The sequence below is a fragment of the Lepidochelys olivacea genome (assembly GCF_965140295.1).
Source record: "Lepidochelys olivacea isolate rLepOli2 genome assembly, chromosome: 23".
NCBI lineage: Eukaryota > Metazoa > Chordata > Testudines > Cheloniidae > Lepidochelys > Lepidochelys olivacea.
In genome coordinates this window covers 5,030,614-5,043,909 of record NC_140433.1, presented here as the reverse complement: position 1 = coordinate 5,043,909, position 13,296 = coordinate 5,030,614, and the positions used below count along the sequence as shown (strand labels likewise).

The 13,296-nt window shown below is 57.3% G+C and overlaps 1 protein-coding gene across 1 annotated transcript in view; it reads right to left on the bottom strand.

The window, feature by feature from the left end:
- The window catches only part of PRKD2 (protein kinase D2), a 32,089-nt gene extending 21,378 nt beyond the window's left edge, over window positions 1–10,711 (bottom strand). Inside the window, exon 1 of the mRNA XM_084612268.1 lies at window positions 10,178–10,711. Within this exon, the coding sequence (XP_084468394.1) occupies window positions 10,178–10,411 (234 nt within the window). The 5' untranslated portion in view covers window positions 10,412–10,711. The remainder of the gene's footprint in view (window positions 1–10,177) is intronic.
- Window positions 10,712–13,296: the final 2,585 nt, after the last annotated feature.

The window sequence follows — 13,296 nt, the reverse complement described above, 5'->3', positions numbered from 1 at the left end:
AAGAGGTACAGAGGGATCTCACCAAACTGGGTGACCAGGCAAGAAAATGGCAGATGAAATTCAATGTTGATAAATGCAAATTAATGCATATAATGCACATAATCCCAACTTTACATACAAAATGAGGGGGTCTAAATCAGCTGTTACCACTCAAGAAAGAGATCTTGGAGTCATCATGGATAGTTCTCTGAAAAGACCAGCTTAGCAAGCAGGACAGTTCAAGAAAGCGAACAGAATGTTAGGAACCATTAGGAAAGGGATAGATAATAAGGCAGAGAACATTATAACGCCCCTATAGAAAGCCACGGTATGCCCACTCCTTGAATACTACATGCAGTTCTGGTCGTCCCATCTCAAAAAAGAGAGATGATTGGAAAAGGTACAGAGATAGGCAACAAAAATGATGAAGTGTATGGAACAGCTTCCACACGAGGAGAGATTAATAAGACTGGGACTGGTCAGCTTGGGAAAGAGACGACTAAGGGGGATATGACTGAGGTCTATAAAATAATGAATGGCGTGAAGAAAATGACTAGGGACGTGTTATTTACCACTTCAGGGAACAAGAGCCAGGGAGGGGTCACCCGATGAAATCAATAGGCAGCAGGTTTAAAACAAACAAAAGGAAGTGCTTCGTCACACAACGCACCATCAACCTGTGGAACTTCTTGCCAGGGGATGTTGTGAAGGCCAAAAGTATAGCAGCATTCAAAAAGAATTAGATCAGTTCCTGAAGAACAGGTCCCTCCATGGCTATTGGCCAAGATGGTTAAGGATGCAACTCCATGCTCTGGGTGTCCCTAAATCTAATAGAAGCTGGAACTGGATGACAAGGGATGGATCACTTGATGATGACCTGTTCTGTTCGTTCCCTCTGAGACACCTGGCGTTGGCCACTGTCGGAAGACAGGACACCAGGCTAGATAGAGCTTTGGTCTGACCCAGGATGGCCGTTCTTATGTACTTCTGATCCCTTCCCACAGCTTACCAGACCCAATATCCAGCAGAAGACGGCTCCCTGTTGGCTGGCAGGGAACACCCCGAGCCGGTGCGCCTCTACATGGGGGCATATATAGCCCACCCCATCCCACCCACTACTGAGCCAGAGAGGGGTAGGGCCAGGGAGCAGCCAGGCCTGCATTCAACAGCCAAAGCACAGAGGTGGCAAGTGAGCCACCCAAGATCAAACAGCGAATCAATGACAGAGCTCAGAATAGAACCCAGCCCTGACTCCCAGCCCTGCCCCCCATCCAACCATTGGACCCCACTCCCCTCCCAGAGCTGGGACAGAACCCAGGAGTCCTGGTTCCCAGCCCCCTGCTCTAACCACTAGACCCCACTCCCCTCCCAGAGCTGGGGACAGAACCCAGGAGTCCTGGCTCCCAGTCCCCCTGCTCTAACCACTAGATCCCACTCCCCTCCCAGCGCTGGGGACAGAACCCAGGAGTCCTGGTTCCCAGCGCTGCCCCCCACTCCCTCACTCTAAGCCCAATCTCACAGAAGTTGCGGTGGCTGGTGGGGAGCAGTGGTTGCATTATTGCGAACTTCTAGCTGCCCTCAGTACCTTCCATGGCTGCTGAGCCCAGCCTGGACTCTGGGGGTCCCACCCATGGGGAGGAGCTGGGGAGGAAAGACAGGGCCCGTGACCCATTAGTGCATCCCCTCCTCTGCTCCGAGAGCTCCCCACCCAGATCCATCCCCAAGGCAGTGCTGGTGCCAGGAGACAGGGCTGGCACATGGGGTGTTTAAGGGTCTCTGGCAGCTTGGGCTCCCTGGGGGAGACAGAAAAGATCCCGGGCCAAAGGCCCCACAGCTGCCCCGATGGCTTCCTCCAGCCAGGAGGGGATGAGGGTCTGATGCACGGGTGCCTGGTGCCGCCTGCTAGGTGGGGGCGTGTTATCCCATCAGTGGCCTGCAGGGCCCTGCTCTGCTGCAGACAGACTCCCTGGGCAATTCTCTTCAGTTCCCCCATGCCTCAGTTTCCCCACCGGTACAGCGGAACTGGGTGCTCTGGCTCCCCCACTGTCAGCTGGAAGGGCGCCCCCCTCCCGCCCCCCCACATCTGATGGCAGAGCCCACAAAGGGCAGCCTGGACACAGGGGCTGCCGCGCTCTCCCTCCAGCTGCTTATGCAAATCCGTGGGGTTATTTTTGGCTCTGAGCTGGCCCCAGCGAGGAGCGATCTGGTTCCAGTTGATCTCCGGCCTCTTCCTTCCTTCCTCCTGCCCAAGCAGGGCCCAGCCCGTTCCACTCCACCAGCGCCAGGAGGAGGAGTCACCTCACACACCCACAGATGCACCCTGATCAGCCAGCTTGCAAGCTCAGCTCAGGGGAGCCACCTTTTCCCTCTCCAACACCCCCCCACACACAGACACACGGGGCCGGCTCTCTGAACCCAACTTCCCAGTCCAGGGCGGGCACAGAGAGGCTGGTACCCCGGCTCAAACCACCCCTGCTTCAGCTTTTGCAGAGAACCCAAAACCCCACCATGGCGATTCTGCAGAGACCCCCCGCCGCAACCGCCCATCTTGTTCTCAGGAAGAGCCAAGCGACAATAAAACCCCTCACGCAGGGCCTAGAGAGCAGCTAGCAGGGGAGCTGTCCGGAGAGCTCAGCGCACATCCCCAAGGCTGGCACGGTCAGAACCGGGCCTGCTGCAGCGACAAGCAAGTCAGGAAAGCGGGTTCCTCTCTTTGAGTCCAGGAGGCTGAGAGACAGACCGATCTGGGCTGAGATAGCCAGCCCCAGCGTGGGCGGATGGGCAGAGAGGGAGATTGAAGGGCAGAGAGAAGGATAAAATGGAGAGACAGACAGACAGCGGATGGGTAGAAGGATGGATTGAAGAACAGATGGACAGACAGACACAGTGGATGGAAGGAGGAATAGAAGGACAGCTAGGATATTGCAGGCGGCTGGATGGATGGGCAGACAGTAGCTGGAAGGATAGATAGAACAACAGATGGTTAGATAAGAGAGTGAATGGATCAAAGGACAGATGGACAGACCATGGACTGGAGGCTGGATAGGAGGACAGATGGACAGAGACAGTGGACGGAAGGATGGAGAGGAGGACAAATGGACAGACAAGCAGTGGAGAGAAGGAGGGACAGGAGGACAGATGGACAGAAGGATGGACACGAGGACAGCCACAGTACTGCGGATGGAAGGAGGGAAGGGAGACAGACAACCCTTCCCTCAACATCTTACCCTCCCAGACATCCTCAGGATGAGGCCACGTGCCCAGGTGCGGGCAAGTGGGGGCAGGGTATTGTCAAGCAGGACACGGGGACTCTTGGGACGTGAAGGAGGGGCCACAGGACTGGGATGGGGCGGGGGTAACCGTGATGTGCCCTGGGCTTGGGGAGTGGCATGACTAAAGACACAAAGGGCCAGGTGGGGAAGGAGCTGGGCAGCGACTCAAGAGACCAGGGTTCAGTTCCCAGCTCTGCAACAGGCTCCTCTGTGCAACCTTGGACAAGTCACTTAGCTCCTATGTGCCTCAGTTTCCCCATCTATAATGGGGGACTGGGGGAGAACAGCACCACCCTGCCTTACAGGCAGGGCTTATGAGGATAAATACACCAAAGGGCGTGAAGTGCTCAGATACCACCGGGCTGGGGACCATCAAAGACAGGAAGGGAAGGCTGCCCCACAGAGCTGGAGCCAAGCAGGGGGAGGGGCTGGGGTCAGGGCTGGGGAAGCTGCAGCTCAAGCTGGGTTGAACAGGGCCAAGGCCTGGTCGGTTCTGGGCAGGGGGGAGGCAGCGGGGAGGCAGGGAGCCCACGAGGGACCTCTGGGAAAGGGCTCGTGCCGCAGCTCTGCGGCTGCAGCCGGCTGCCTGTTGTCAGGACGTGGTTAGAAGCAGGGCTCTTGGCCCGGGGCCCAGAGAGTTCAGTGAAGGGCTGGTGCAGGTGCCGACACTGCACTCCCTGCCCCCCCCGTTCCCCCTCTGAGGGGCCAGGCTCCTCCAGCAGCCACGGTGCAGCAACAGGCTGTGTGGAGCCGTCACACAGGGGGAAACTGAGGCCCAGTAGAGGCCAAGTCCCTCATCCAAGGATGCTGAGTGAGTCAGAAGCAGAGCAGGGAAAAGAACCCAGGAGTCCCAGCCCCCCCCCGCTCTAACCCCTGAACCCCGCTCCCCTGCCAGAGCTGGGATGAAACCCAGGAGTCCCAGCCCCCCCCCGCTCTAACCCCTGAACCCCGCTCCCCTGCCAGAGCTGGGGATAGAACCCAGGAATCCTGGCTCCCAGAGCCCTTTTGCCTGCTCAGGGTAACTCCCACCGACCAGGACGCCAAGTTCAAAGCGTGCCCCCGGGGCCTAGCTTTCCTTCCCAGGCCTGTTGTGCAAGAAGACCCCAGCTCTGGTACCGCCACGTATCATTGGATCCCAACACCAGGGCTGCCCGTCTCGATTCTCACACAGGAGATTAACCCTGTGGATGGGTGTTTCGGAGCACACGGGCCAAGGGGAGCAGCTGCTTCCCTGGTGCAGGGAGAGAGGGAGGCAGCAGCTGCGGGGGGGCTAATTACAGCGCCTCCCCCACCCACTCCGCCCAGCTGTGGCTCCAGCCGTGGGGTGGGACGTGACCCGGCCACAACCACAGGGTCAGTGGTGAACACTGCAGTTTTGCTCCGTGCAGCCATGAGCTGCCCAAAGATCCCAGGTTGCAGGAAGCGGCTGGTGGCTCGGTAGGAGGCCTCAGTGAATCAGGGGGAGTTGACCAGCTGAACACCCCGTAAACCAATTGTCCCACCCACTTGTGGCTGTCAAAGAGACCGAGAGCCGGACCGGGCTCCTAATCCGCTGGGGGGCCGGGACAGTTGTCCAGCCTGACTCCCCACTGTAGCAGTAAGGGAGTTCTTCACTTCCCCACCCCACATGACTGGGCAGCGTCTCCATGGCACTCAGAGGGCTGCATTCCTTCCACCCCAGAAGCAGAGGTATTTACAGAAATACATGCATTAAATATTTGCGAGGAGTGCAGTACTGTGGTAACGAGGGCCGGATTAGGACAGAGGGATGGATACAAAATAGGGGTGGGGGGTGTTTGCATGTAGATAGATAGATAAATAGATAGATAGAGCACAGGGATAAAGTGTCCTATATACACACTGTATAAAAGAGAGGCCCCAAGAATCATGAGTTTTTGTTTTAAATAATAGAACTGAGGTTATTTATTTGCCTTCTGGTATCATAGAATCTCAGGGCCCATATTTTCAAGCTTTTGTCCACAACCACAAGAACTTACATTTTAAAAACAAAAAGAAATTTAAGCAGAGATCCGAAGGTCATAACCTGACTCCTGCAGCTGGGGACTTGTAGGGGGAGGGAAACAAACTCAAAGTCTCACAAGGTTTGCAATACAATGGTGAGAATCGTAAATTTATTTGGAATCGTTTCTGGGTGAAGTGTGGGCAAAAGAGAAGATAATGAGCAGTTCTACTAATTATTTAGCTACATTAATACTATAGTAACCACTTAGAAGCTATATTAATTAGGTCTCACCCTGCTAGTCGGTCGAGTCTTTTACACTGCAAGCTCTCCAGGGCAGAGACTTGCTGGTTTTGCCATGTTTGTACAGCACCTGCCACAATGGAGAGAAACTAGACATCTCTACGGGCTACCACATTCTCTTCAATAATAATAATTTACTATTCCTGGGGACAGTTGGCTTCTTTTGAGACCTAAAATCTAAGGTTTGATATTTGTCCAAACAGGATTTATAAAAAAAAAAAAAGGGGGGGGGGGAGGAAATGGTTTTGAGTGTTACTGTTTTAAAAAGACACTTCACCTGGATCTGGATCTGGATTTTTAGATCATATTTTCCAGCACAAAAGGGTTAAAATCTAGCAGCCTGAAAGACCCTCCGGCCCTCACCTGTGATGACACTTCACTCCCATTCCTGCTGTCTCATGTAACGTACAAAACCCATAGCCTCCCAAGACTTTGGCCGCCGAACCTCACGACAGCAGCAAGGACAGAACCCAGGCCTCTTTCCCGGAAAGCCCAGCACCACCGGAGAATCTCCATGAGCAGCGAGGCTATGACACACGACTGAGCGGTTCTGACACCGCCCAGCGGAGGGCAGCCATGCACAGGCACGCTGGGCCACAGCATTTTCCATGGGCAGGGCCCGGTCCCTGATAACATCCCAGGAATTCAAAGTCCACCGCAGTTAGCTACAGATTCAAAGCTGGAGATGAGGCCAGTGGGGCCTTACTCCCCACAAGGTGTCTGGTCCCTTGGAGGCCCACAGGAGCTCTTCTTTCTACCCTGGTTCAGTACCCCCCGCCTCCATGGGACGCAGCCTGTGGTAGATCAGCCAATGCCAAGGTGATCCTAATTATTAGGTGTGTTATGGCAGCACCCAGTCACACACTAGGACCCAATTGTGAGAGTGGCTGTATTACTCTGTATTGTATAACTATTAGTTGTATTACGGTAGTACCTAGGCACCCCACTCCTGGACCAGGACCTCATTGCGCCAGGCGCTGTATGTTTTTATTGCTATTAGTGTTTATTGAGGTCGTGCCTAGGAGCCCAGCCACAGCCCCCGCCCTCACTGTCTCTGTGCAGCGCTTGGCACAGAACAGAAAGACAGTCCCTGCTCCAAAATGCGGACAACTGATCGGGGAGGGGGGATGACACGGTATGTGTGCACAGTTCGTGCCTTGTCCCTACCAAGCTACGGGGGCTGCTCCTCCAAGCCCCGAAATGCAGCCCCCTCTGGGGTGGAGCATGGCAGCGCCATAAGAGACAAAAGCAGCTGCAGCCCGGTGAATCCGCTCTCCACCTCCCCTCAGGGCCTTCCACGGGTTGCAGGGGGTGGATCCCAGCCCCGCTACAATACCACATCCCAGTGCAGGCCTGGGGTAGCAGCCTGTCTCCCTCCCTCGCTCCTCTGTCTCTGGAGGCAGGGAACGGATTTCCAGCTAGGGAGGCAGGTCTTTGGGGTAAGAGGTGTCTCCTGGGAGGGGGAGTGACTCTGATGCCCCATTCTGCTCCCCTTGTAGACCCACCAGAAGAGAAGACTTGGGGGGGGGGAGCATTGAGGCAGCGTGAGCCCACAACAGGGGAAGTGGGAATAATCACACACACCCCAGTTACGAGGCCAGCTGGCTCGTTCTAGGGCATCCCCAAAGAGCCGGGATGGTCAAACCCGGCCTTTTTCTCCTCCTCCTGGACTGGCCAGCTAAGGGTTAATCCCGGAGTCACGCTTTCCCTTCTCCCAGCTGCTGCCAAAACTGTTACTGATCTGCAGGAAGCAGGCACATAACAGCAGGCAATAAACCCGAAGGGAGGGAGCTCTTCTCCCGGCCAGCACAGGCATCAGGGACTGGCCCCTCTATTCAAGGCTAGATCAAGATCAGGGCAAGGCCTGCTAATCAGCAGGCTCATATTTCTACGGGGCCCTGGAGGATCCACAAAGCACCAAGCAAAATCTAAACACTGGGCACTGAAATGCAGCCACCTCTGGGGTGAGGCGCAGCAGCTCTTTCACAGCCAGACAAACTTTCTACGGTTCAGAACGGAGGAAGTGAAGCATGAGCCAACCTGAAACTACAGACAGGAATTTAAGGAAGTGGAAGACAATTACCAACTACCCAGACTGGAATTTAGCCAGGAGACCTGAGCTAAGAGGCCTTCCCTTGTGAAAAGCAGCTGTGGGAGCTTTAGTAACCACAAGCAATCATGGCCTTTTGCATTTCCTATAGCGGCCAGCACCTCCAGCAGCACCCTACCCCTAGCACCAGGCTGGGGCTGATCCCTGCCTGGGGCCCCCAGGCAATGCCCCAATACTGCATCCGAGGGGAAGAGTACCCCCTACAGGTAGTAACACAACTCTTCAATGGCACTGCACACCCACGGATCTCAATGCCCAGTAGAGTACAAGGAGAGCAGAGAGAGAGGACATGACTTGCCCAAGGCCTTACAGTCTCCTGTGCTGAATGCAAGGCCACATTAAACCTCAGAGCTGGGGGGCAGAACCCAGGAGTCCTGACATCCAGGCCCTGCCCAACCACTAGCCTCCACTCCCCTCCCACAGCTGGGGCTAGAATGCAGGAGTCCTGGCTCCCAATCCTGTGCCCTTTCCACTTGACCACAACGTCTTTGCCTGCAGCATCTCTGAGGTCTCTCATCCAAGAGCGGCCCCTGTTTACCCTTTGGCCGGCTCCCCCACGTGGCCCCTACAGTTAGCGCCTTCCCCTCCTTGCATGCCTCACATCCACAACGCCCTTCCTGTCCACCCCGCCACAATGAATGCACTACACCCCCAGAGGGATACCTCCCTAAGCCCCACAAAAGGGCTCTCTGATGCTATGGCATCATCTGTTCCCACCCCCCCGCCAGAAGCTACTGTGTCCAAGGCCTTGGGGATTAACCAATCTGGGCCAAGCTTGAGGGCTAGTGATCTGGATCGGTTCTGACTCATGGCGTCCGAGCCAGCTGCAAAGTCGCTCCTTGCCCAGGCTCTGGAGATCAGGCTCTCCTTGCTCAGGCTCTCCAGCTAGGAGATCCAGCAGAGGGAGAAGGGGCCCTTTCCCCAGCCAGCGGGGGGCAGGGGGGAGGGTCACAACCCCAGCCGTTGGGGTCACCCCTGCTTCCCAGCCCTGGCGGCTCCTGTGCAGGGACGGCAGATCCAACTGGAAAGGTAGCCCCAACAGCACGGAGTTTGGACTGGGGCAGGGGGGCATGAAACAGGTTTGTGATGCATCCCTCTGCTCCCCTTCCCTTTAGGTCTCCATAGCCTGTGCCCCAAGACCCCAGGAGAAGGACACCAGCGTGGGGGAGGGAGGGGGGGATATATGCGGGGAGGTCAGTCCTGGAGCTCCTTACTGGGAATCAAGTGATCAAGGGAGTCCCTGAAACACACACTGCAGAATCTTCATCACCCAGACCCAAACTCCCAGCACAGATACCCAGCCCTGAACTCCCAGACCTCCCAGCACCCAGACCAGACCCTGGCCCCACAGCTCCTTCCCTGTCATGCCCCACGACAAGGATGGAGGGGTCCCCTCTGATCTGCCCCATCCCATGGGCCTCCGTGAACCCAGCTGGGCCTCTGGGAGCTGGAAAACCTCATCCCTTTCCCGTCAGGCAAAGAGTCACGGGTAGAGTTTCCACTCGTTGGTGGAAGTCCTGCTGTTTCGGGGAGTGGGGGCAGAAGAACCCCTTTACCTGGGGGAGGATGAGGAGCACCAGACTCGGAGCTTAAACCGCAAAAGTTGCAGTTTCCAACCAAATGAAATCCCCGCCCCCATGGGGGGAGTCGGGCGGAGATGGGACCCAGCCCCCAACCCCAACCCAGAGTCTGGCCCCAGCTGGCTGCCTCCCAGACCCTCCGCCTGGCTTCATTACCCTATCTACCCCCACACAGCTTCCCACATCCCCTCTGCACCCCACTTCCTTCCCCATCGACCCCCATCCCAGGCCCGCCTGTCCCTCCACCATGCACAGTATAGCATCAAAACACCACAACTGCAGTTAAACCTTCCCACCCCACGCAGCTGATACAGGCAGCCCAGCTCACAGGCTCCCAGACACACACCCATGTGGACACACGCAATTCCAGGCACACACATTAAGTCTTGATGCACAGACACAGTCATGCAAACACTCTTGCCACATGCACCACAATCATACACACAACACAGAATCGCACAGTCACACACACACACACACCACAATCATACACACAATGTGCAATTGCAGTCACACACTCATAACAGTACAGATACACAATCACAATCACACAGTCACACAGCACAGTCATACACACAACACACAGTCACACACTCACAATACAGATACACAATCATACAACACACAATCGCACAACATGCAATCACAGTCACACACCACAATCACACACAATACACAATCGCAGTCACACACTCACAACAGTAAAGATACACACTCATACAACACACAATCAGTCACACACCACGCAATCGCAGTCACACACCACAATCATACACACAACATACAATCGCACATGGTCTCTCACACACGCCAATTTAGATACACAAACACACACACAGGACGATCTAGACACAATTACACACAGACAGACAGAGACAGAGCCTCTCTCGCTTCTTGGGCCCGGAGTTAGCTGGTCCCTCCGGGCAGCGCCTGACCCCCAGACCGCCCCACACCCGCCCCATCCCCCCTTTACCTTCTGGTCCACGATGGAGCAGGCCAGCTGCTTGACATGAGCCAGGTCCGAGGCCGCGGGGAGCAGGACGAACTCCCGGGTCAGCCCGATCTGGAGGTGGAAAGAGACCCCCTGGCAAGCAGCGCAGGACCCAGGCGCCACCGGCGCGGGCTCCGGGGCTGCCAGGCAGCCTCCCGGGGTCCCGGGGGAAGAGGGGAGGGCCGGGGGACCGGCGCAGGCCGGTGGGGAGGCCATGGGGGCCCCCGGAGAGACGCACAGACTCCCCCGCCCCTGCACCCCGAACCCAGGCGTCCGGGTCTGGCTGTCACATCCGAAGCGGGCAGCGCATCCCGGAGGGGCGCGGCGCACGAGAGCTGGCCAGGGGGGGCGCGCGGCCGGGGCGCACGGGTCCTGGCACGGCCGGGGGCGCACGGCCGGGGCGCACTGGTCCTGGCACGGCCGGGGGCGCACGGGGACCCGGCCGGCGCCTCTCGCTCTCCTCCGCCGCCGCTTTCTTTTTCTTCCCCCCAAACTTTACGGCCGGCCGGGACTGAGGAGGAAGTGCTGTGAGTGACGGGCCGCGGGGCCAATGGCGAGCTCCGGGGATGAAGTCAGACGACTCTCCCCCCCCCCCTCCAAACCCCCCCGCCAGCTCTCGCCACACCCCGCCCCGGGAGAGCGCGGCAGGGCGCCCCAGCCCCCCCGCACTTCTCCTGCTGTCCCGCACTGGAAGCAGATGGGGGGCAGCGCGCCCCCCGCCCCGTCTGTCTACATGGGTAGCTGGAGTCGTCTCCCCCACTAAACAAGGCGCTGGGGGGGCAGCGGACCATTCCTTCTCCTGTGTTCCCCCTTCTGCTGGGATTCCCCCCCACATCCCACCCCGTTGGTGCCCCAGAGAGAGCAGGGACCACCCGCCACTCAGCCTTGGGACCCCTCTCTCCCCTCTGCGGTCATCCCCCCCCCCCACACGCTGGGGAGAGCGCCCCCTGCTGGCACCAGGGAGCCTGATCCCTCTGCCCGTGGTTTGGGGTCCTGCCGGCACCCTTCTGCCACTCCCGGGCATCCCTGGAAGGGGGGGAAGGCTGCAGCCAAGCGAGTCCAAGGAGGCTCTTGCAGGGGATAGGGGCAGCAGAGGAGAAGGCTCCCAGGCCGTCACGTCAGTGGGGGGACAAGGCAGCGCCCAGTGCTAGGTGTGAGAATGAGAGAGACAAGAGGCCAGATTCTCTGATCTGCTCCAGGCCACCTGTGATATCTCAGCTTGCTTGCAAGTGTGTGTTGGCCCATGCAGGCCTGCGGGAGCGGCAAGTCTGCATGGGAGATGCCGGCAGAGTTGCCCATTGGCAACTGCATGGGTGCCCCTGCGTGTTTGTTTGTGCATGCGTGCAGTGACGTTTGCTCGTGCGCATTTGCTCGTGCATGCATGCAGAGTGGCAAGTTTGCCCGGGTGTGTTTGCATATGGAGGGGTGCCGGGCATGTTTGCAGATGTGTTTGCTCCTGTGTGCAGTGTGTGTTTGTACACACGTTGGCACACGCTTGCGCAGGGGCACGTTTGCACAAACATGTATAGTCTTGGGGTTGCACATTGTACATGGCACTTGTCAACACATCCAGGACCCTGGAAGAAGTTCTAACGTGACCACTTTGGGAGCAAGCTTCCCCATCGGGGACCTTTGTCTGTGGGTCCCCATGCCCCCTCCCCCTTTCCCCAGGAAGGTGGCAGGGAGACAAAGGGAGCTGGACACAGAATCTCTCCTCCCCCCTCCAGGGCTCAGAAGAGCCACTCGCTGCTGCTGTCGTCTCCGCATGGCCTGCCTTAGACAAACATCCTGCCACCCGTGCCGGAGGGGCTGGGAGCTCCCCCACCCACAGAGACCTGGGGGCAGGAGCCGTGACTGCCTAGGCCTGGGAGGGGACAGAGCAGAGAAGCCTGGGAGATGTTCCCAGCCTGAGCCCTGCTGAGCTAGAAGTCTAAGGGGAAGGAAGTGGGGATTAGCCCAAAGGCCCATCTACCCGGGTATCCTGTCTCCTTCAGTGCCCTGGCACCAGCTGTTGCAGAGGAAGGTGCCCCCTGGTGGGCAATGAATGAATAACCTGTCTAGCAGGGAAGTTACCTCTTCACCCCATCCCAGAGACTTTCGCTCAGGCTCCGCATCAGGAGGATTTTCATAGATCCCAAGGCCAGAGAACATCCCCACAGTAATTCCTAGAGCAGATGTGTCTGAAAACCACCAGATTCAAACATTGCCAGAGGTGGAACAGGCCGGCTGCTGGACACGAGCTGGGTCTGAGGCCACGGGGAGGAGGACGAACTCCCGGGTCAGCCCAATCCGGATGTGGACCGACACCTCTTTCAGTCTTCCTGGTCTTTACGCAGCTCTGGCCCCTGCTGTGTGTCAGCTCCCCTTTGGGGCGAACAGAAGCAAATCTGCTATTCCAGTCTAGGGCAGCCAAATATTAGCAGGGAGGGATAGCTCAGTGGCCTGCTAAACCCAGGGTTGTGAGTTCAATCCTAGAGGGGGCCAATTAGGGATCTGGGCCAAAAATTGGGGCTTGGTCCTCCTTTGAGCAGGGGGTTGGACTAGATGACCTCCTGAGGTCCCTTCTAACCCTGGTATTCTATTCTATGATTTGCAGAATGAATGGCATTGGCACAAAGCTGCCCACAACCAGTCACTCCCTGGCTCTTCTGTAGCACTTGCCAGCCAGCCATCTCAAAGCCAGGTGTCAGCATCATTATCCCTATTTTACAGATGGAGAAACTGAGGCACAGAGCAGGGAAGTGACTCACCCAGCAGGGCAGGAGCAGAGCTGGGGATAGAACCCAGGTTGCCTGAGTCCCAGCTCACTAGACCATGCCCCAGGAACCCGTCATGCTGGGGCTGTCCATTCTTACTGCTTTTAGCTTTATTCAAGTATCCGTAGGAGCGCCAGCAAAGCCGGTTCCTGCCCCGAAGAGCTGCCCATCTAAGTACAGAAGAGTCAGACCAGAAAGGGCTGATTTGTCCCTATCCGCTCCTGAGTATGGCACTGGGAAGGCGGGGGAGGAGTAGAACTCACTCCTTAATTGTGCCCTGGGGATTATTAGCTAATGTCACTGGCAGCAGGAAGGAGGGGAGGGGTACGGGAAGGAGAGGGCTCC